At 37.5% G+C, this 25,297-nt stretch overlaps 1 protein-coding gene across 2 annotated transcripts; it reads right to left on the reverse strand.

Moving 5' to 3' along the window:
* Nucleotides 1-282: 282 nt before the first annotated feature.
* On the reverse strand, nucleotides 283-20,501 carry LOC149710154 (paired box protein Pax-7-like). Of its 2 annotated transcripts, none has more exons than XM_089859724.1 (8): nucleotides 19,997-20,501; nucleotides 15,958-16,130; nucleotides 14,807-14,947; nucleotides 14,499-14,712; nucleotides 2,136-2,516; nucleotides 1,335-1,764; nucleotides 1,148-1,254; nucleotides 283-660 (listed from the first exon to the last, which is right to left on the reverse strand). In XM_089859724.1, the coding sequence occupies exons 1-8, from the start codon at nucleotides 20,052-20,054 to the stop codon at nucleotides 554-556; spliced, it is 1,611 nt and encodes a 536-aa protein (XP_089715850.1). In that variant the 5' UTR covers nucleotides 20,055-20,501; the 3' UTR covers nucleotides 283-553. The 2 variants fall into 2 exon arrangements, with proteins under 2 accessions (XP_089715850.1, XP_089715849.1); XM_089859723.1 differs by having other exon boundaries at nucleotides 14,499-14,715; nucleotides 19,997-20,497.
* Nucleotides 20,502-25,297: the final 4,796 nt, after the last annotated feature.

The following is a 25,297-nucleotide window of genomic DNA, read 5'->3' on the forward strand; positions in this document are numbered from 1 at the left end:
CGAACGGGGGAAAATTGTCAATGGAAATTCACGCGAACGGGGGAAAATTGTCAATGGAAATTCACGCGAACGGGGGAAAATTGTCAATGGAAATTCACGCGAACGGGGGAAAATTGTCAATGGAAATTCACGCGAACGGGGGAAAATTGTCAATGGAAATTCACGCGAACGGGGGAAAATTGTCAATGAATATTCTTAATGGAAAGTCACGTGAATGGGAAAATGTTAATAGAAACGCTTAAGAAATTAATCAATCCTAAAGTATGTCAATAATGAATAATATTGATTTACAAATATGAAATTTTATTTCAATTTCTTTTAAATTTTGACACAATTTTAGGTACTCTAGATTTGGCTCAAATTAATATAAGTTTACGTTTATATGATTCTAAAAATATGACAAATATACCCGTTTATTTATATAGTATGAAAATAATGTTAATGTCTATATTAAGTCCAAAAATATTTTAAAATTTAAACACTCTGAAAAGTTGGTTGATTTTTTTTTTCGAATAGGATTGCTATTTACAATTAATTTTCTAAAATAGTTATCTTAAATTAGACCCAAAGCTACTGAATGTTCTCTCGATTTTTGTCGTAAATTTGCCAAGACGTTGCAAGACATATCGAAATTGTTGTAGACTTGTCCGTGATTGGGTGCTAATTTGATTATAAAATCGTATAGTTATTTTACAAGGCTTAGTATTTTAAGCAGATAACAAACAACTGCTCAAAGCTGAGACGCTTTTGAACCTCAAAAGTGGTACGATGTTTGCTATTAACTGCTCTTCAACCATTATCTGTCCAGAGCTAATTAGTCACTCGAAAGGTTTTGTACTCTAAAATTTTCAAATCAGAATATACTTCACTTAATTGAATTGCTCTTAGTTTCAATGACTTCAAGCGTTTTTCTTTGTATGTCGAATTCTCAATCAATTAAACCAAAATCACGAGATATATCGCGTGTTGTAAATTGTACGATTTAGCATGAATTCACTTAATTTTAGTTAATACGAATAATTACCTAAATTCACATGATTTGAACTTCTTTACATGCTCTAAAGTATTTGTACAGAACCTGACTTTGAAAGTGACTTGTACTGAACTAAAAGTTGCAATTTTTGGAATTTCTCCCTTTAGTACTTACTTGTTGAAAACTGTCCTGTATAAGGCGCCATTTGAACGGAATTATGTGATGATGTCAGACTGTTAAATGGGGGTCCCAAGAAACTGTCTCCGGTAGGACCTAACATGCTATGAAATAAAAAATAAATCTGATCAGTTCAAAGTCCTTTGCAGTCGGGTGCAATATGTTCTGTTATATTTATCCTTACCTTACTGAGGCCTGATGTCCAGCACCATACTTAAAATGTTCAGCAGATGGGGTTTGGAAAGGGTTATGACTTAGATTGGCTCCTTGGGTGGCGTCCGTTGCTCTGGAGGTCAAGCTGGGCGTTGGCCACGCGCCATCCACCCCGGAGTTGATGGGTGGTATGTGAGGATGGAACTCTGTCGGTGGAAAAGCTCCTCCGCTACTCCCGTTTCCGGCTGCGCTAGGACCTCCCAAAATGCTTAGCGCTTGTTGGGACAGTGTAGGCAAACCTCCCAAGCACGGTTTCGTTGAAAAGGAACATGGACTCTGAGGGTTGTAGGCACTTTGACGCAATGACGCCCCGCTATTTTGATGATGACTTTGATGATGGAAAACTGAGCCGGAAGTGCTCACGGACGTAGATAGGCTCGGGTGTAACCAGCCACTAGGATCTGTGCGTTAAAATTTCTTGAAATTAGTTAACATATATGTGTATAAGCGTAAGTTCGTAAGATATGCTCCGTAAGTTTGTTACTGGTTACTGAGAGCTTGTAGGTGAAAATAGATTTTCGTAGAGCAACGCCTAGTGAGGCGCTGTCAAAAGCTTAGTACAGACTAAATAGGAAGATGGACTGCAATTTAACAGAGTGTAGTCAATTCTCGCTTGTCGTTGATTTATAGTGTTTTGGGGTTAAACATAGCACTGATATCTTTTCAAATGGCGGCCCAACACAGAACAAAAATGTCCTGACGTTCAACGCCATTTCACTTTGCTACTAGTTTCAACGTGATGGTCGAGACTAAGTCACAAATGGGTACTAACCATTATGTTGAAGTTGAGACGACGTCACTTCAATAGGATTGTAACCGCTGGACGAGGTTGGCGATGACGTAGAATAAGGAACTGTGTGTGTTGGCAAAGTAGTTGATGAAGCGAAAGCCGTCGCCATTTGTTGACTACCCATTTGCTTGCGCCACCTTGCCCTTCTGTTGCTGAACCAGACTTGAACTCTGGCTTCTGTCAGTTTGGTTCTTTGGGCTAATTCCTCCCGGGTGTAAACATCCGGATATTGGGTTCGTTCGAAGGCTCGTTCTAATTCTTCCAATTGTTCCGCCGTAAAGGTTGTCCTAGAACGGCGCTGCTTACGTTTCAAAGGTATGCCGGGCTCGGATTCGCAGTCAGAATCGTCGTTACTGCATTGACCTGTCAGAGTTAAGGGAAAACAGTGTTTTAAATTAAGATGCCAGTAACAACATAAACTCTACTGTGTGTTTCGTTGGGGAATATTCTTTTGGCGATTTTGAGTCGAAAATGTTTTATGTCAGGGTTGCCACGGGTCAGAGAAAACCTGGAAAAGTCAGGGAATTTGGTTCTGAAGATTCCGTGGCAACCCTGTATGACATTTAGCCGTCTGAGCCACCGTTTTCGAGTTAAGATTTTAGTATTTTATGGGTGACCCCTTAAATTTAATTAAGAAACTGAAAGGCAATTATTGCTAATTTAATTAAGGAGTCATCCCTAAAACATTTCAATCATAACTTGAAAATGGTGGCAATGTCATAGAACATTTTAGACTCAAAATCGCCCATAAAACCCACTATACTTCGGTCCTACCACCCTTTTTATTTGTATTCAATCTTGGAAGGAGTTAGTTTCGGATGGAAATAAGGGGTTTCCAACTTGGGAATTTAACCTTTCTTAGGTTGGATTCTTATTCTATTATAAGTAGAAAAATATTTCCAGAGTTAACCTCTGTTAACTTTGAATTTCCAATTTTTGGAGGGAAATTTAATGATTTACTTAAAAGATAAATTCATAAATATATCTCTTTGCTTTCTGGGCAATAAAAATTCCTGAACATTCCAAAACTTCATATCTGTTTTAATAATAATCATCATCATCCAAAAGAAGGCCTAGCTAGCTAGCAGGGATACTGCAGACTACCCACGGTGAATTGGCTGTGTTTACCGACACGTATACAGTGAACAACCCTTTTCATCTTCTTGGGATGGGTAAAAATAGCCCCAGTCAGATCAAAAACAGACCCCAAAACATTATTTTGAACTTCGAATCTCTAAAAGCTGGTGAATTGTTAAAGGCCGACGTCCAGCGAAAAGGGTTTCTAGTGAACTGAAAACCGAGCATCGATGCTAACAATGGAATGAACGACCGCGCCGATTTTCGAATCCCCGCTGCATGGGGCGAAAGTTGGTAAGGTTCTAGCTAACTGAAAGCCGTGCAATGTGGTTCTAGAGGACTGAAGATACACAATAGAGATTTCCTTCAGAGGAAAACAAAAATTCGGGAGGGCTTTCTATTGTTCATCTTCAGTTCGCTAGAACCGCACAGCACGGCTCTCAGTTAGCTAGAACCCTTACAACGCTTGCCCCAGCAGGGGTTCGAAAATCGGCACGGTCGCTTCATTGTTAGTCTCGATGTAACTAGGAGGGAAAAACACGGGGGTAAAACTTTTCCTTCCATCTCGCTTTTTGGCGCCTGCGCTGTACTCTTTTTGTAGTATCATGAGAGTGCGCAGAGACGGATGGCAATGTATCAACCTCCCTTGTATTTCCCAATACTGAGGGTTTCCTACCCCCTTTTTTTACATCGAAAATTTCTATTAAGCTCCGTTTTTTCGTTGGAAGTCGGCCTTTAAGGAGAGTTTTCACGACCATAGGTGCATTGCCTAGATTCTATACGTGACTACTGACTATCGTATCCTCAAAATCCACGATGACAAAGGCAATTTAACCCTGAACCTCTCTCTCTCTCCCTTTCTCCAATTTTTCTTTTCTTCTACACCTCTGACTTTTGCCTTATTAAATACAGGAGCAGGGGGACTACTCGGGTTCTGGTTTGGGGGTTGAAAATGATAATCGTTTTGCAGCCTTTAGACAGTCTTTATTCTAGAACTCCTACGCCATTTCTATTTACGTTAGGCCCGGTATACCGTAACTGGTTGTTTGGAAGCTGGTTTGGTTCTTTCTTTCTTCCATTTTTACTTTGGTTGGTTGGTATTTCGAGAAAACAATTCGGCGAGAAAAATTCTTCGGCAAACATTATGAAAATGGCTTCCGAGTTTGTTAACGGGCACACCCTATAGTATTCGAGGGGTCGAACATTCTGTAAAGTTACTGTATGTATAGTTCGTAAAACTAGAAGTGAAGGGCTCTAGCATTGATAGTAGATCCTGGCACTAGTGAACAAATTTGATGATTTTATGCCGCTTCCCAAGCGCTAAAACTAGAGAGAAAAAATTGGTCTAGTTCCAAAAACATTTCCTACCCCCTTCCCTCAACCTAAAGCCGCGGAACACGGACGCGGCTCCTTGAATCTAGTTCGGCCGTCTACCACCGCGAGCGTCTCACGTTTTGGAGGGAAAATTAAGAAACCGCTACCAGAGGGCCAACCGTTCGTGTGTTATCAAGAATATTCACTTTCGCCGAGTGAAGAATTTGGTTAGCTCAGTACTTCTGGTTTCATCTCACTTCTGGTAAAACTAAGATGGCTATATTTCAGGCAGCTAGGGTTGTAATCCAATATACCCAGTACGTTTCACCTAAGTCACTTCGTGACAAGCTTTCAATATAACCAGTGACAAACTTATGGAACATATCTTATGAACTTATGTTAAAACTCATCCCTAAAATCTTCAATTTTGACGAATTTAAACGCTAAAGTAATATTTTAAGATATTTATTGTTTTAACTACAAAAGTATTATTTAATGATTTTTTTATGAAACATTTTAAGATTTTATTTAGACAATGACAATTATTACAATTCATGCGCAACTGCTAAATATAAGAAACCAAATAAAATCCAAAAGTCGAGAAAAACCCAATAAAACAAGGTAGGCTGGGTATTTTAAATTAAACCTGGTTTTTTTTTCGAACCTTGCTGTTCTCGGGTCGGGTATGTTTTCTTTCTATATTCCATGCATGCCTAACTTGTTACTAGATTAGTATTACTGATTGTAAAAATACCCAAACGTTTGTCGAAAGAATAATCTTCATCGGTTTCAATAAAATCGGAACTCCCAAATAGTTCAAAGAAATGCCGCCACAATAGCGAACTAACCATCGTGGCTACTAAAAGGTATATTTAAGGGAAAACAGCCCTTTAGTAAAGAATATCTTGACACCTCAACTGTACTAAAAAAAGCTTACAATAGTTGAAACCCTAAACCCCGTTCTCACAAAACACGTCTAGTATACTATGAAACTCAAAATGGACCTGGTAATGTTCAATAGTATCCCTAGATTTTCAATAACTTTCAATAACATTAACGTATATCGTTGTCGGCGCGGCGACTTTTGGGTGGTAAGATCGGACAATGGTCAATTGTCATTCTGACGAACCCCCGACTTGACCTTAAGGGTCCCCAGGGACAAAGACCACCCCTAGGACCCCAGAAACATCGCCTGGGCGGTATGAAAAACACCCTCTTGTATCAGTTTGTTCAGCAAGTTTGAGCCAATACAGAGAATACCAGATAACGTGCAGTGACTTTAGTACCGTGTTTACCATCGTCCCTGCTTTTTTCTGTATTGGTTCTGATCATCCAATAGAATGATTTTAGTATACCATTATTATAAATCGTCGCCTTGAAGTTAAAGCGTTTATTAAATTTATCCAATAATATTTAACACACTATCTAGCAGCGATTAAGACAACAAATTGTGATAGGCTGATATTAAGACCACGTTATTAGTTTTCGAATTGTTTTAAGAGAAGTAACAAGGCTAATATTCCCACGCTCAAATTTAGTTTAATAAGTGACTAATTAATTTTACAATAGTAAGCAAAAATTGACTAAATAGGACCAAATTAAGCTATTAAAAAAGGGCCAGGTTTGTCATCTCTCAAATGGTTTTCTTAATGAGATGACCGATTTTCTTAATTATTTTATATAATTAAAGATATTTTAAAAGTCTATGTCGTAATCAAGCCAAGAGAAAGTAAATTACACCGAGAGACGCAAAAATCCAAAAGAGTGACTTATATTGTAACTAATTTACGGAAAAGTTACTTTTAGTAACCGAATTTAAAAAAAAGTTATTTTTAGTGAAACAAGTGACTCAGTACCATTTTAGAGTTACTCTAGAAACCCAAATTAAAACTCGATCGGTTTTCAATTCGCCTATATAGAACCCTTTTCGATAGAACTCGGCCTTGTAAAGTACTAGTAAGAAATATTTTTAATAGTGGAAAATGGCGGTCAGATAAGTAAGCAAAACTTTTTGAAATTCTGACGCGATAACTGCGGTATACATTGATTATATACTATTTATTGTTTATTTTTTACACTGTTTAAAGCCATTTACCAACTACAGTCTATATGGAATATTTTGTAGATTTTATCATTTATTTTGACTGCATTCTGTTTGCATTTTACTAACTTTCACTAAATCGTTCTCCAAAATTATTTTTTCCGAATCGAGTAGTTTCATTTGTTGATAAAAATTTTTATATCAAGCGACTTATATTTAGTCGAGGGGATAGTCATTCACCAAAATTTTGTACACTTGATTACTGATTTCTGAATTTTTATGTCAACGAATTTCCTTGATTTCTGTGATTACGATTATTGTCTGTGATTTCCATAATCTTTACATTGATTTCCCGTTATTGCCGCTGATTACTTGCGATTCATGTTGGAATTCCGATTTTTTTTTAGTGAATGCCGTGATTACCACTGGATTCTTCGTGAATGCCGTGATCATCACTGGATTCTTCGTAAATTTCTATGAATACAGTGATTATTTCTATTTCAACTGATTATGATTTTTATTTTGGATTTTAGAAATCTTCTATTGATTACGCGTGATTATTTCACGAAAAGTTTGATTACCGAGGTGATTACGAAAGATTACTAGTAAATTACGTGATTATTTCTGATTTTATCAAGATTTTACGTGATTATTTCCGATTTTATCAAGATTTTACGTGATTATTTCCGATTTTATCAAGATTTTACGTGATTATTTCCGATTTTATCAAAATTTTACGTGATTATTTCTGATTTTATCAAGATTTTACGTGATTATTTCTGATTTTATCAAGATTTTACGTGATTATTTCTGATTTTATCAAGATTTTACGTGATTATTTCTGATTTTATCAAGATTTTACGTGATTATTTCCGATTTTATCAAGATTTTACGTGATTATTTCCGATTTTATCAAAATTTTACGTGATTATTTCTGATTTTATCAAGATTTTACGTGATTATTTCTGATTTTATCAAGATTTTACGTGATTATTTCTGATTTTATCAAGATTTTACGTGATTATTTCTGATTTTATCAAGATTTTACGTGATTATTTCTGATTTTATCAAGATTTTACGTGATTATTTCTGATTTTATCAAGATTTTACGTGATTATTTCCGATTTTATCAAGATTTTACGTGATTATTTCCGATTTTATCAAAATTTTACGTGATTATTTCTGATTTTATCAAGATTTTACGTGATTATTTCTGATTTTATCAAGATTTTACGTGATTATTTCTGATTTTATCAAGATTTTACGTGATTATTTCTGATTTTATCAAGATTTTACGTGATTATTTCTGATTTTATCAAGATTTTACGTGATTATTTCTGATTTTATCAAGATTTTACGTGATTATTTCTGATTTTATCAAGATTTTACGTGATTATTTCTGATTTTATCAAGATTTTACTTGATTATTTCTGATTTTATCAAGATTTTACGTGATTATTTCTGATTTTATCAAGATTTTACGTGATTATTTCTGATTTTATCAAGATTTTACGTGATTTCCAGTGATTATCGGAGATTTCTGATTACCTTTGATTACCCACAAGAATGATTTTGATTACTGATGATTTTCTAAGAATTCTAGAAATCAGTATTCGATTTCTGCGGTTTTGTACACCTTATTATTCAAGTGACTAACCCCTCGATTTAGTACTAGTAGCGAAGGCACTCGGCGTTGCCTGTCAGGATATTTTTTATCAGAAGCCATTTTTAAAAATAATGGTGCTCCCTCTGGTGAACAGCCCCGTTATAAAGGGGTTGTAAAAATGTCTATCATTAAATCCTGAATGGTAAATAGAGGACCAAAAGCCATAAGGGCCGTCTATTGGTTATAGGGAACAAATGTGCTAAATATTATAGTGAAATCGATTGAAACGCGCGGGCGTTATTCCTTAAAGATGGTTTTTATGTTGTCTGTTTTCAAATCCGCCGCCATCTTGAAAAATGGCCTCGGATTTGACAACAATATTTCTTAGTCCGTGCCTATACTACTAAAGAATAAAGTCCCTGCAAAATTTGGCACAAAGCGGTTTGGACTGGGCGTGGATTATCAGTTAGTCAGACATTCAGGACTTTTGACTTTTATAGATATGCATTAGTCCCAAAAATAAGATTATAATTCCAACTTCAAAAATATTGGAAAAATAAATTTAATAGCAATTTAAACAAATTACTGTGTTTTTCTCAATAATGTAAGGTGGAATTCTTAAACGTTGGACCCAACGCGATTTAGTACAGGCGAAGGAAGGGCGTCGTGAGCAAACGTCCTGGCTTTGCCTACAGGTACTAAATTGCGTTGCGTCCAACGTTTATGAATTCCACCTTAAAACTGTATCATTTCTACTATCTTCTATATCTATATAAATCAAAGTCTTGACTGACTGACAGAATAATCAACGCCCAGCCCAAACCGCTTGCCCTAGAAGGCTGAAAATTTGCAGGAACGTTACTCATAATTAGTAGGAGCGTACTAAGAAAGATTTTTTACATTTCTGGGCGCCATCTTAATAAATGGCGCCCAGAAATGTAAAAAATCTTCTCTATGCAACAAATTCCGCGCGTTTCAAGCGATTTCACAAATATTTAGTACATTGGTTTCCTTTAACCCATAGACGGGCTGAATGGTCTTTTGTGTTCGATTTGTAGCCATCTTTTTAAATGGCGGCCAGAAATTTAAAAACCCTTCTTTATGGAGTAAAGTCCGCATGAAAAGTAAGAAAAAATGTCCCGACGAACTAAAAAAATATGTCATCAGTAAAGTCTACCCATTCTTTATATCATTTTGATGGAAGTTCTTATTACACGCGAACGACGCCGCGGGTAACAGCTAGTGCATTATATAACGAAAGGGGCCTAGAAGTAGTCTGTAAGAGTTTTCAAAGCAGCGATATTCATGTGAGAATACAGTAACTTCAGCCACACTGACAAGGCCTATTCAGGACCCTTTGACGAGCGATGATGGCGGCCAGCTGTTGTTACGAGGATGGCGATTTGTACTTGATATTTTGTAAAAGAGGAGGGCATGGGCAGACACCCATAACACTCTATGGAGGAGGAATATAGCACCTATTCGTACGGTGTATCGTTGAATCGTTCACAATGAAACGCGGCTTCCTTTGCCTTATTTGTGTCCCAACGAACACCCCGATGTCGACCCTGTATTGGTGTATTGCTCAGGGGGAGTGAAGACCATTAATTCCGAAGGGTACGACCGATGGGACATAAATATTATTGGGGATCATAGATTACACGTTGTAATTGTTGAATAATTTAAGTGGGAATTGTCATGAAGCTCGAAGGTTGTAATAGTGAAAGGGTTGCGTATTGTCTTTGATTAGTGATTGGTTAAATCTCTGAATTCATGGGAACAGATAAGGTCTAGATTAAAAGTTTGCCACGGAGAGGGCATAGTTGATAAACTTGATTGATTTCACGTTAAATGAGCTATGGGGTTGGGTTGAGTTCCGTTTACGGTGCGTTATAATCGAAGTAAATATAATCATTACTTAATCTCAATGATATCTTATCGAGCTATTGACAATCTAAATGGACTCTAATCGGTCTAAACGGGCTTTAATCGGTCTAAACGGGCTTTAATCGGTTTGAACGTAACCTAATCGGTTTGAACGGGCTTTAATCGGTTTAAACGGGCTTTAATCGGTTTAAACGGGCCTAAATCGCTTTAAACGGGCCTAAATCGGTTTAAACGTAACCTAATCGGTTTAAATGGGCCTAAATCGCTTTAAACGGGCCTAAATCGGTTTTAACGGTCTTTAATCGGTTTTAAAACGGGCCCTTAATCGGTCTAAAAACGGGCCCTTAATCGGTCTAAAAACGGGCCCTTAATCGGTCTAAAAACGGGCCCTTAATCGGTCTAAAAACGGGCCCTTAATCGGTCTAAAAACGGGCCCTTAATCGGTCTAAAAACGGGCCCTTAATCGGTCTAAACGGGCTCGAAACCGAAACAACTGTACGGGCCTTAATCGGTCTTAAAACGGGCCCTTAATCGGTCTTAAAACGGGGGGTACGGGCCCTTAATCGGTCTTAAAACGGGGGGTACGGGCCCTTAATCGGTCTTAAAACGGGGGGTACGGGCCCTTAATCGGTCTTAAAACGGGGGGTACGGGCCCTTAATCGGTCTAAACGGGCTCGAAACCGAAACAAATGTACGGGCTCGAAACAATCTAAACGGTCTCGAAACAAGCTGAGAAATTAACTACATGATCTGGTCAGCCTTATAGGGTCGAATTCAAAGACCTCGCAAAGTTTAATTTTTCAAGATGTTCGCCCGTTCTGACAAATGTGCGAATGTTTTTCGTGTTTTTTTGGGACCCGGGGTTTCCGAAATCAATTTGGAACGGTATTCGACGAGATGTTTTTCTCCCGTACTTGCGGTTGATTCATCTTTTAATTTGGGAGAAGCAAAGCGAGCCATGGCATGATAGATGAAGAGTTTATCTGGTGCATTAAGAAGGTGATGGGACCCGCTGGTCACTACAGGTGGCAACCGTGGGTTCATGCACCTTTTCTATTAGATACTTTATTCACTTTTGACCATCCATATCCACCCATAGGTGCATGGATAATTCTTATTTAATCAACAAAGTTGTTCGAATCGGTAGTCTACAATATTTAAATTAGCGAAACATTTATCTGTAGTAGAGATTGAGAATTGCCGGAAAACCACGAGCACCAACGGTGTGTGATTCTTTCTCATATTTTTTAACCCTCCACATTTCCCGTCGTAAACCGAGTGTTTTACTAGGCCTACTTGATGTTATTTTTCCACTTATGCATGCATTTGAAGGAAAGATTCAAGCGTAAATATTTTTGGCCTTAATTCATTCATTACTTCAAAAAAAAATTTTAGAATCGATAATTAACGATGCAAAAATGAGCATGGGTAATTATTAGCTTTTAATTAACAAATATTGGACACGGACATTACCCCTGGAAGATTAAGTTCCCGTTTTAGGCGAGATACGAGTGGCATAGTTGGGAGCCATTCATGGATGTTTAAAAATCCCGGCATGCTTTTGAAGGGTTGGGCATCATTGAGTGCAGCCCTCCACCTCTCGGTGGAAATATTTTACTATAGCTTAGTCACGTGTAAATAGGTGTTCTTATAAACAGATGGCACTTAAAGCTTATGCCCAACCTAAAACCGGGGTACTATGGTAGAGTTTATGCCGTTGCATGGGAAGGGCCCTCTCGTGTTAGCGCTATACAGTATGATTACTACTCCAGTATAAACTTCCCTCCTCCAAGGCAAGACTACATAAATAAATTGCTTGTAAGTTGTAGAAAACTATAGCCTTATTTGCCTCACAGGAATGGAATTTACCAGGGATAATTTCTGCGCCCAGGGTTGGTTAATTAGGACAAATATAACTTTTAAATGAGGTAAGATCGAGTGGAACTGATAATGGGCGCCCTGCGACACTGAAACTCTCCCAGTTTACCTCGAGCACGCCCCTACCCTTTGGTAGGCGATTGTTAAGTGCTGCCGCGTAGCGCCATAGTATTTGTATGAGAACTAGCTTCTATTTTTAAGACAGAGGGGGCATCCTTTACGATTCCGTACTGTACAACCCTACCTAAACGCTGAGGATGCTGGGAGGACTACGGTGCCGTTCCGTAGGTGAGGGATAAAGAGGCAACGTATAGGTATGATGATTACCGCTCCATCCCTCTCTTCTTCAAGATTAGAAGGTAACAGTTAATTACGCCTACAATTTGAGGCTTATTAGTTATCGATTCTAGCATTTTTAGCGCTAATTTAAAGAAGATTTTAATTCCAATCTTTCCTTTAAGCGAATAGACACGCGCTTAATTGTAATGTCTTCATACGCAACCCCGATATACCTCCGTATAACCATAGCCCACTTGATCACGCACGCTGGCTGCACGCGCTCTAGAAGCCCGCCCAAACGATTTTTTTTACATGTTAACTCGCGAATACGGCGCGTCACATAGGTTCGGTCTAAACTTTCAAACCCGTCTGGTTTTAACATGGGCCTCTATGGGAGGGGACCAGTTTTTTCAACGTTTTTGACAATATTAGTGCATCTACTGGTTGAAATCTCTTGAATTTTTAATGAGACGTGTATTGAAAGGTTTGATATTATCCTGTAAAATTTAAAGTCTTCAGCTTTAATAGTTTTTTTATAAAAAATAAAAACCATCACATAGTAGAGAATTTTGCCCCTTCAATTTCTCTACTATGTGATGATTTTTATTTTTTATAAAAAAAACTATTAAAGCTGAAGACTTTAAATTTTACAGGATAATATCAAACCTTTCAATACACGTCTCATTAAAAATTCAAGAGATTTGAACCAGTAGATGCACTAATATTGTCAAAAACGTTGAAAAAACTGGTCCCCTCCCATAGAGGCCCATGTTAAAACCAGACGGGTTTGAATTTTAGACCGAACCTATGTTATTCTCATTTTTAGGGTCGATTGAGCGGGCTTCTATAGCGCGTGCAGCCAGCGTGATCAAGTGGGCTATGGTATAACGTAACATAACCCCTCCAAATCCGAGTTAACACCTTAGAGGCATACAAATGTTTCGTCTAAACATAAGTCAACCGCGGACGTCGTTTTTAGTTTTGAAGCTTGCCGTTGTTATCTTTTGAAATTTAAAGTGTCTTAATCTAGCGTCTCGGTCGCGGGACTTTCGATTAATTACACCGTTTTTGGTCGCCTTCGATTTTTAGTGCTTGAAACACACAGTCGGCTTTCTTTTAGATTTTTAAGAAGCACGTAATACGGGTAGACTTAGACTATTTTTATTGGAGTTCATGGAGAGATAAGGAATTTTAAAGGAATGAATACCATCTAGAGGGAATACACCTCCTAACCTAGAAGACATCTACGTCTCAGCATCTCGCCTCCTCCCGTTTCAAAGTTTTATCATATAGTCAAAGAAGATAAAGCGTAGCATGAACGCTCTTATACGTCTTTTCTTTTTAACGATTTACTTATTTTGATACTTTAAAAGGTTTGCCGAAACATTTTTCTCAAAGCTACTGTCGCGCGGTAGGTCCATTATGTTACATGAAAAAATCTCAGCCAGCACTTTATAACTTTTAATTTTTATTTTTTTTTTAATTAGAAACTTATACGGCTATTTCGTTACTTTACCAAGGCTGTCATAAATTTTGAGTCAAAAATGTTCTGACATTTTGTTTTCGAGTTATGATTTGAGTGTTTTAAAGATGACCCCTTAATTAAGATGAAAATGTAACTTCTATGACATTTTGCCGTCCGGGACACGGTTTTCGAGTTCTGATTTGAGTATTTTAGCGATGACCCCTTATATAAGTTGAAAGTGTTCTATGACATTTTGTTGTCCGGGCCACTGTTTTCGAGTTATGATTTGAATGTTTTAGGAATGACCCCTTAATTAAATTGTCTTTCAGTTTCTTAATTATATTTATGGGGTTATCAGTAAATTACTCCAATCTTAAGTCTTGTGTGCCTGATAATGTTAAAGTTCAATCGTGCATGCTTAGAAAATCCTAAGTTGTACGCGTTGTTTAGTTCACAATAATTTGGAGAATAATTTTGAAATCTTAAAAAATTATCTTGAAATCCTTAAACTCCCTATAACTCGAGCCAGTGGAATACATACAGCTATTAGGAATAATATTTCTCAACGTAACTATCATTATGTATCGGAAATAATCAATCATGCAGCGCTCTGCTGCCAACCGATGAAATTGCAGTTAGAAAGACGTTAGAATTATGACGTGTGATGCGTAGTACTCAAGCTCGGCCCACAAAACCCGCATAGAAATTAATATAATAGATATGGGGGCAAAATGATTCCAATTAGCTGTATTTATTCCGGCAGCTAGCGAGCTAATACTAAACGAGTTCGTTACTAACCTCCGAGTATGCCATCGATGCTGTGATCGGCTCGACTTTTCCCGCTATCGGAGTAGTCTCCAACGAGATCGAGGAACCTGCTTGATCCGTAAGGCGATTGGTGCATGGAGCTGGGATTTACTCCGGTAATCCCGGGTCCCATTCCGTGTTTAGAACCGCGTAGAACTCGGCTGATGGAACTAACGCTGGGAGCCGTGTTCTTGTCACAGATATTCTCCTGACGCGTTGAGAAAAAATAGAAAGAAACAAAGACATTTTCTATAGATAATTGTTTATGTTTATAATCGTTTAAATTTTTGGGTAAATACCTTGATTAGTCTGTCACGTATTTCCCAACTGAAAATACCAGGGTTCTCTTTCTTGTATTCCTCGATTCGTTTCTCAACTTCAGGGGTTGCGACACGTGGTTTGCTTCCACCAATTACCCCTGGACGGATGCTACCAGTTTCCTAAATAATTAAAATAGTATGTCTTTTTAAAAAAACCAAACGTGACATCTTGCTTGACTTATTTTTATAGAGATGTGAAATTACCGTTGTAAAATTACGGTACGATATAAAACGGTAAATTGCCATTGGAAAATTACGGTATGATATCGGTAAATTGCCATTGGAAAATTACGGTATGATATCGGTAAATTGCCATTGGAAAATTACGGTATGATATCGGTAAATTGCCATTGGAAAATTACGGTATGATATCGGTAAATTACATTGGAAAATTACGGTATGATATCGGTAAATTACTTGGAAAATTACGGTATGATATCGGTAAATTACATTGGAAAATTACGGTATAAATCGGTAATTGCCATTGGAAAATTACGGTATAAATCGGTAAATTGCCATTGTAAAATTACGGTATAAATCGGTAAATTGCCATTGGAAAATTACGGTATAAATCGGCAAATTGCCATTGGAAAATTACGGTATAAATCGGTAAATTGCCATTGGAAAATTACGGTATAAATCGGTAAATTGCCATTGGAAAATTACGGTATAAATCGGTAAATTGCCATTGGAAAATTACGGTATAAATCGGTAAATTGCCATTGGAAAATTACGGTATAAATCGGTAAATTGCCATTGGAAAATTACGGTATAAATCGGTAAATTGCCATTGGAAAATTACGGTATGAATATAAATCGGTACATTGCCATTGGAAAATTACGGTATGATTATAAATCGGTACATTGCCATTGCAAAATTACCGTATGATTATAAATCGGTAAATTACCATTGCAAAATTACGGTATGATTTAAATCGGTAAATTACGGCGGTATTTGGCAAATTACCGGCAAGCTACGGACGGTAAATTACCAAACTCACATATCTCTAGCCTTTACGTACCAAAAGATTCAGCGAAAGTGTTCAAGGTAGTCACACTCGCTTAATCCAAGTATAGTTAATTGATTTAACTATTTTAATAAATAAATAAATAAATAAATATGTATTTACCTGATATCGGTTGAGAATTTTTGAGACGCATCCATGCGAAACCCGAAGTTGTCTACTTATAACACATGGTCTAACTCCAGCGGCGGCCATTTCGACTATCTTTAGTCTAATATGATTAGGCAAGGGCCGTCCATTGATAAACACTCCTCCTAATTGATTAACTCTTCCTTGACCTGCAAAATACAAATTGAAAAAAATCTTGTGACAAAAATCTTGAAGAATTTCAGCAAATAATTCCATATTATTATGTCTCTTTCAGATTAAGGACAAATCGAATCGGATTCAAGAAAACCACGCGAAACCACCACCCAGAAGTCAAATGCATTTTTCTCGCACGCGGGGAGGTATGCCGCGGGAACAGCTTCTCTTAATTAAGAAAGCATTTTAGCAATAACTATCAGTTGGACCACCATCGAATAATGGTCTTTAAAACGGTTTCCATCGTTGTCTTGCAAAAAGAAAAATGCTCGGGAACCCCCCATTGAGTTAAACGCTACGTTATTATATCTCGATTTCGGACCGTTTTGCTAAAGCTAGCTTATTCCTTGGACAACCACAACCGTGCATGGTTTTGCTGCATGCTATACCGAGTGATGACCGTATCCCCCGTGGCTATTTCCCGTATTTGTACCAATGTGAACGTTCATTGTGGATCCCCGGAAAGGACTTATGAAGCTTTTCGTTCTTTTGCTATCGACAAACTGCTAATTGAATATTTTTCAAAGCTCTCTGGTGCAGCTTGACTGACTATATTCAATAAAGAATCAAATAGAATTGAACTATTATCGTCTATTAAAAGCTCCTTTCGCGAACTGATGATTTTGATCTCGGAAACGACTTTATGTAGACGTTTGGCAAGTATAGGCTAGATTGTGAAAAGATTGCGTTTGATACTTTGGAATTGACTGGGTTTTTAGCATGCTTAAAGAGATATTTATTTCATAGTCATAGCTTTAACGGAAGAACGTGTTATTTTTAATCTAGATCAGGAACTAATAGATAGTAGGCCCAGTATAGGTTGCTTCTCTTGGAATGGTCAAAATTTTCGTACAAGAAAAATTTTCCAAAATAATACTTCTCTTCGGGAGAAGTGTGCCTCCCACAAAGCGGAGTAATTGTAACATGATTCTTCCCAACATTTGGAACAAGGTTACTAAACCGAATCACATCATTACTCTATTAGCGCTTATTAACTATTTGCCAAGGCGTATGCGCTTGTGTGTTTTTGTCCCACGTCAAGACAATCAAAGAGAAGTGTGCCTCCCACAAAGCGGAGTAATTGTAACATGATTCTTCCCAACATTTGGAACAAGGTTACTATTAAACCGAATCACATCATTACTCTATTAGCGCTTATTAACTATTTGCCAAGGCGTATGCACTTGTGCGTTTTTGTCCCACGTCAAGACAATCAAGGTTTGTGCAGGTTGATTGCTGTGGATTTAGTATACTACCAAACAATTATAGAATTCACCCCAGGTGCGATAGATACCCATCTGAAGTTTGATAAGCAGTATAGAGCAAGTAAAAAGGGTAAGCCTGGGAAGAATTATGTTGAAAAACTTTTTGGAAAAGTTTTGTTTTGTTTTTCCAAAAAACGAACCTTTATATCCACCCGATTTCGCCAATTGTGAGAGAGTTTTAATATCTCAAATTTTTTTTTTATTCCAACGGGATTTTGAAGGATTCAGATTAAGGGCCTATGCATCATTTTTTACAAAAATTATCGAAAATTATTGATGTTATTAATTGTGAAATTTTGGCTCGTAAATGTCCTTGAAAATTCGGCAACAACAAGATTAAGCTTTTATATTGATAACAGGAAGTTTGCGAGTCATTTTAAATATGTTTCCGCCTAGTTTTTATTTATATATATTATATTGCCAAAAAGCGATATCTAGTTTACTAGGGAGAAGGTGTAATTCGCCACATTTCTAGCTTTATCTCCAGTCCGGAGTTCATTCCTGCCTACAACCAGCATCTCATTGGTTCTTGAAAACTCACGTCAGCGCGACGCGAATGACGAAAATAACGTATTTTCCGACTGAGGAGAGGCGAAATAGCCCGGCCTCCTTTTACGTCCCCCCTTGTATTTTGAAAAAGGGGACTGGGACTATGGCGCGCAAATACTTAGGCATCTTATACCTTCTCCCTAATAAACTAAATCGCAGTCTTTTAAACCATGACAATCAATCTGAAATCAGTAGGGTTTTGAAAATTTAAGGAAAATTTCAACGATTTCTAAGTGAGTTGTGACCAGGATTTGACAAATATTCAATTTCCATTCCCATATCTCTCTTCAGATCTTTTTCCAAGTGGTTTCTTTCCATTCGGTTTTTTCCTTGCGCCATTTTGCTGTGAGTATAGCGTTAATTATGACGTACGTAATCGGTGCTATTTTTTAACCTTAATTTTTAGCAATCGGTTATGCATAGTATTAGTTCTCAGACTATATGATACCATTTACACCAGGAGGCCAGGCTACTTGGTGCAGAAAGTGCAGTATACCAAGTTGTGTGGCCTCCTGGTGTACATGGTATCAATCCTCTTAGTGCATTAGTTTGCCCAACTTGTCCGCGGACTAATGAGGCAATTGACTCTTGAGTATTGAAAGCAATGAGAAATAATACAGGCATAATGACGCCATTGCGCCTATCTCTAACTCATCGTTCTAGTTCAACTGATAAAATTCAATAGGGACTTGGCAAGCAATTCGTGCATATAGCTAAGCCCCCTGTCGCCATTCTGGAATTCTTGCAGAGTAGAAGCTATTTCAGGCCCTTTTCTGACCCCCCACCCCTTGGTATATTTTCTAGCATGCTGAAGTGAGGTTGCGTGCATGACGTAGTATTGCTAAGCGAAAAGTCCATTTTTTGCGGCATTAGAGCTATCTCAGAAGCCTTAGCGTGACGCCACCCATGCTATTTGCCAATAGAACCAAAGCGGTACCAAACATGGCCGCCCACAGCCAAAGCTAAGCCCATGACGTTTTACCTACGCACTGACGTCACAACTGAGATACCTCTATAGGCAATTTATTAACATTTGGTGTGTTATAATAGAACTGCCAAGAGACAGTGATAGATGGAGCCCTAGCTCCCCAATTGCAAATAAATTAAAGAGTAATTAGGATCCTCTCTGGCTCCATCAAGAGCTGTTGTCTCTTCGCATTTAGCCCTAATGACCGGCATGCCCCTATGCGTGTATTTCTCTGTACATATCAAAGTAGCTGCAGAAAATTCCAGCATTGGAACCCGGCGTTGGCATTTCGTTCCATTTTGGGAAGCCATTTTAAAAGATGGCTCAATCCGCCAAAGCGGTGCCTACGGAAAAGCTGTAAAGCCCGTGTATATAGGATGTTGAAGAAATGGGTTGAAACGGGGATTTTTGTGTTTCTGGTAGACATTTTTCAAGATGACCGCCGATTGAAAAAATCTAACTTCTCGGGAAAAATTTCAGCTTCCTATAGGTAAAGCGGTTTGGACTGCAGAATTGATACTCGATCAGTGCTGTGCCATGACTTTGAAGGGGGATGTTCTTTGGGTGATTTAGATAGAAAATGTTCCATGACATTTTGCCGTCCGGGGCAGGCACCGTTTACGAGTTATGATTGGGAGTGTGTTTTAAAGATGACCCCTTAAATCTAATTAAATTTAAGTAAAACACACTCCAATCATAACTTGAAAACGGTGGCTCAGACGACGAAATGTCATCGAACATTTTAGACTCGTACTCGTCCAGAGAACATTCCCATAACTACTTACACACCTTTCAGAAATACCCTTTATAAATATAGACGAACCCAAACCATACTAAGTAACTGACACAACACCTACTCATGTTGGAGACTATATTGATTATGCCAATAACCCTTTAAACCTCTTAGAACATCGAAACATAATTCTGTCATCTCGGATTTGTTTCTTCCCATTATTCCGCTTTGTCTCATGCACGCATTACCGTAAGCAGTAGCTCTTGATAGGAAATTACTTAAAACTGTACTAAATTAAAGATATCGAAATTTGTTAACGAAACCTACCTTGAAACGGATACCCGGTATAAAGCGGTCTTATCCCCAAAGTACTTGAAACTGCCATGATACCTCCTTCGCGTATTACTTAAAAAACAACACCGAAACCACGGAGGAAATAACGATAACGATACTTGTCCCACAACGCACTCGTCGTCCACTTTTCTGATGGACGGTCCCGTAACCCCTTAACCCAACTGTTCCGGTGACCGACAACTCTAAGATTGAAACGAACCGAATGAACCCGAATTATTCGTGGCCAGAGCCTGTCGAATACTATATGTGTCCGGTATAAGAAGTGTTGGATTTTCTAAACAAGATTATGGGTCTCTCGGACACCCCGTGGTCATTTTGAACTGTCTTGAACTATGGTGTGGTAGAAGTCGATCGCGGACATTGTGTACCATGTGAATGCTAACAAAAACTATACGATTATCACCCATACACGTTATTCCTTCCCATCATCGGTGGCTTAATAGAAGGAGGTTCAAGAGTGTACGCTTTTTCCAAGCAATAGGCAGTATAGCCTTAGGGCTCTTCCGGAATACACTGTCGAGCCATGGATTCAGTGACGCCTCTTTTGCTAGCTGATTTGCCCGATTTTTGGCGCGGGACCTTTAACTAGTCCCGCCTACTTTGTAGAAAGAGCCAGGTCGGACCCGGTTTTTTTGGGGTAAAAGTGCTGTACGCAGTGATAACCCCCTGTTTTGAATATAATATAAAGAAACATGTATGGCCTACGAATGATATTTATGACTTTGAGTATACTATGAGGCCGGTGTAATCTACGGAACCTCTCTCGGATCTGGGTGGGCTAAGGTTTTCTTTAGGGTACTTCTAACGTGGGGACGCTGGTTGTGTACCCCTAATGAGTAATAATCTGTTTTTGGGATCCTGCATGAGGCATGGGTAGGTCGGTTTGAGGACCTTTTACCGTTTTGCGCAACTCTTTTAAAAGTGACTGCATGCATGGTTCGAAGGTTTATATTCTTGCATTCTTTAACTTGATTGCTGTAGACATGATGAATTAGTCGGCATCTTTAGAGACTTGGGAATGGATTGGAATTGGAAAGGAGTGATGCTAGTGTCAGATTAACTGTTAATGCTATTTATTTTGTTATTTAACCTTTAACATTTAATCTTTGGCCAATGGTTATGGGAAAGACAAAGTATATATTATTGAGTATATAAGGGAAAAAGAAAACATCGTTAATTATTGGAACTTATTGCTGTTTTAATTAGTGTATTTTAATTCAGGTTTGTAACAGGTCTGGAAATATCAGGGATTTTAAAAATCAGCCAAAAAGGTCAGGGAAAGTCGGGAAATTTTAAAAATATGGTCAAAACGGTCAAGAAAAAGTCTGGGAATTTTAAAAATATGGTAAAAACGGTCAAGAAAAAGTAGGGGAATTTTAAAATATGACCAAAACGGTCAAGAAAAAGTAGGGGGATTTTTAAAATACGACCAAAACGGTCAAGAAAAGTAGGGGGATTTTTAAAATATGACCAAAACGGTCAAGAAAAGGTAGGGTGATTTTTAAAATATGACCAAAACGGTCAAGAAAAGGTATGGGAATTTTAAAAATAGGCCAAAACGGTCAAGAAAAGGTAGGGGAAATTTAAAAATAGGCCAAAACGGTCAAGAAAAGGTAGGGGAATTTCAAAAATAGGCCAAAACGGTCAAGAAAAAGTAGGGGAAATTTAAAAATAGGCCAAAACGGTCAAGAAAAGGTAGGGGAATTTCAAAAATAGGCCAAAACGGTCAAGAAAAAGTAGGGGAATTTCAAAAATAGGCCAAAACGGTCAAGAAAAAGTAGGGGAATTTTAAAAATAGGCCAGAAAGGTTATGGAAAATCAGGGAATTTGATAGGCAAATGAGTCTTTGAAATTCCCTAACCACATTTTATCTATGAAAATTTAGGTTTCTCCCAAAACGCTCACTTCTACATTGTTGTTAAGATCCAAATTGTTTTTGCTCAAAACTTGAATTTTTTAGCTATAAATAGTATGAGAAATTGGACTATTTGCATGGCATCGTTTTAATGAATTTTTTTTTACCTAAACCCGGCCTTTTACATGCCAAATTCTAACCCGAATGGAATTGTCGTAAAAATGATTGGATGACGATAAAACAGTTTTCCACTATTTAAAGAAACGGTCTAAATTGGCCGGGACCTTTCGGCAAAGGTTCTTTGATGTTTATATCCTCTCTAACTCGGTTAAAAGTGAGTTCTAACCGAGAGAGAGTAGTACATACCTACATTTTACCATTATAAGAATATTTTGAACGTATTCGAAAAAGCAACCGGTTTTATCGATGACTTTAAGAAAGAAGAAAAAAAAGATCATCTTTGATAGCTCAGCGGCGGTCCTTACAAGAAAATTGGCGCAACCCCGTGGTGCATAGGCGATACCTCCGCGAGTTAGCTAGCCCAAGATGTTATAAGTTAAAAGAAAGAAATCTTTAATGAAATTTTCAGAGTCTAGGTTACGGTCATTTCACCATCATTTTCGCGCGCGAACGTATATATGGTCTGACCCATCCCGTCAAACTGTACGAACTCTTAACGATTACCGGCGGGAGTTGAACTTTGAACCCGAAGCGATTGAACCCCCGCGTTCATCTTGGTACACCCTCACCTCGCGTACACCCATTCTGAAACGTTCTTTTCGCAGGTGTGAAAGGTGATTTTTCTCGTGTTAGGCCTAACGTCATGATACCTGGCGCGCTGTAGGTGTTAAGAATGGGCGGGTTTTTTGTTTTTTAAGAGACCCCAGCGCGGCGGACTTCACAGGAAAGAGATTTAGAGAAATCTTTTTGTCTTACGTGTAGTTGATTATTTCTTACGTTGCATTGAGCAAGAGGTTACAGAATTAACATTCATCATGGGAACCCATAGAATAACCTTTATGCAAAATTGGATTGCAATCTATTGTAATTACCATTAGTTCATAAGGTATGTTCCATAAGTTCGTCACTGGTTACTGAGAGCTTGTCTTGAAGTGTCGTAGGTCATAGATTCTGGTAAAGCGACGCCTGGTGAGGCGCTGTCAAAGGCTTAGTAATGCAGACTAAATAGGAAGATGGACTGCAATTTAACCGAGTGTAGTCAATTCTCGCTTTTCGTTCTCGAATTAGCTCTCAGTTATTGTCTTGTCTAGCATTACGAACATGGAACATACCTTACAAACTTACGTAATTACGGACGGTGAAAGCTAAGATTAGAAGCAGGTGCAGAATAACTTGCTCAGCACTTTGGCTTGCGCATATCCATTGCCCTCAAACCCAATCAATAGGGCAACATTATGGCTATTACTCGGGTGCTTAGAAAAATTGCTAACTCTAATTTATAAAAAAAGGTGCAGGGCATCTGGCTCAGGCTGTCAAATTCAAAAACGTCTCAGACTATTCATAGGCTTAATTACAAGCTAATTATCTTTTCCCTCAAACCGAATCTAATAGGGGGAACATAAAGGCTATTGTATATTCAGGTGTGGTGCTTGAAAAACACTTTCAGAAGGCTATCTTTCAAAATTACGCGCTTTTTCAAAAAGTTCCAAACCGTTATCCATCCACATACAGACAAAATCATAATATAGCGGGCTTTGAATTCTCTCAAAAGTCGACAAAAGTCAACCGGTGATAAACGATTTCGTCTTCAAAGCCATTTTGAAAAGCTATTTCAAAGGTTTTCAATGCCCACATGTTGTCAAAAACTTTTGTCTACATTTAACAAAAAGTTCTGTTCTGTTCAGAAAAGAAACCATTTTCCCACGAGATTTCTAGCATTTTAACTTTTTCAAGCCCGTTAGGGGGGCCTATGTACTGACTATCAGCACTGATATACCCTTACAGTATCACTATTCCACGCAAAGTAACGTGGTGTGCCATTACTATCCGTTTTTAACGAGCTCAAAGCCTTGGTTAGTCTTTTAGTGTTTTGAAGAAATTTCTTCTCTTTTTTTTTTTTTTTTTGTGAATCTGCCCCTAAGCTAATAGCCCACACGGTGTCCCACCTCGCTTCTTTATTCTTCTTGGTCCCATGGCTACTGACTGAGACATTTTCTGTAGGGAATACTTTGAAGAGAGATATATGACTTGGTATCGGGGGCATGGATGGTCCGGCCCAAGTTAAGAATGTATATAGGGTTGTAAACTCATCATTGCCATACATTTCTTTTGTGTTATCCTTAACGTGTATCGGCTACTGAAGTTGACCCCTTAAATCCCCTCCCTCTGACTTCTATGGTGTTCTTTAACCTCTGCTATATTTTTAAGTGAAGGTGAAATATAGTTTTTGACGTGCAGTATACATGTATGCATTTTTTATAAATAAATATAAGGTTAACTTTTATACAATAAAAATTGTTTCATTTTATGTACAATGAATGAGTGACCACTTTTCTTATGTTTTGATAGGTCTAATTACTAAATGTTTTTTCGTGTATTTTAACTCTGAATCTTCTCTGTTTTATAAACACGTATATTTTAACTTTGATGTCAAAGTCTGTGGAACCCGGAAACGCCTTTGTATTTGCGTCTTATCAGTTGAGGCTTAAAATATGGATAAATATATATTTTAGCATATTTTCTATCTCTATACTAGGCTACATTTCGCATGTTTTTATTTTTATAAAATTTCGAGGATAAATTTCTGTTTTTATAAAACGTCAGGGTTAATTTCCAAGGTTTTCATAAAATTTTAAGGATACATTTCCAATGTTTTTATAAAATTTTAAGGATAAATTTCCAATGTTTTTATAAAATTTCAAGGATAAATTCCTGTTTTTGTAAAATGTCAGGGTTAATATCCAAGGTTTTTATAAAATTTTAAGGATAAATTTCCCATGTTTTTATAAAATTTTAAGGATAAATTTCCCATGTTTTTATAAAATTTCAAGGATAAATTTCCCATGTTTTTATAAAATTTCAAGGATAAATTTCCCATGTTTTTATAAAATTTCAAGGATAAATTTCCCATGTTTTAATAAAATTTCAAGGATAAATTTCCCATGTTTTTATAAAATTTCAAGGATAAATTTCTGTTTTTATAAAATGTCAGGGTTAATTTCCAAGGTTTTTATAAATTTCATGGATAAATTTCCCATGTTTTTATAAAATTTCAAGGATAAATTTCCCATGTTTTTATAAAATTTCAAGGATAAATTTCCCATGTTTTTATAAAATTTCAAGGATAAATTTCCCATGTTTTTATAAAATTTCAAGGATTAATTCCCTGTTTTTATAAAACTTCAAGGCTAAATTCCAAATGTTTTTTGTTATATAAAACTTCAAGGCTAAATTTCAAA

The sequence above is a fragment of the Phalangium opilio genome, unplaced genomic scaffold (assembly GCF_054372755.1).
Source record: "Phalangium opilio isolate 3A_F unplaced genomic scaffold, DU_Popi_V2 ptg000011l_1, whole genome shotgun sequence".
NCBI classification, from domain to species: domain Eukaryota; kingdom Metazoa; phylum Arthropoda; class Arachnida; order Opiliones; family Phalangiidae; genus Phalangium; species Phalangium opilio.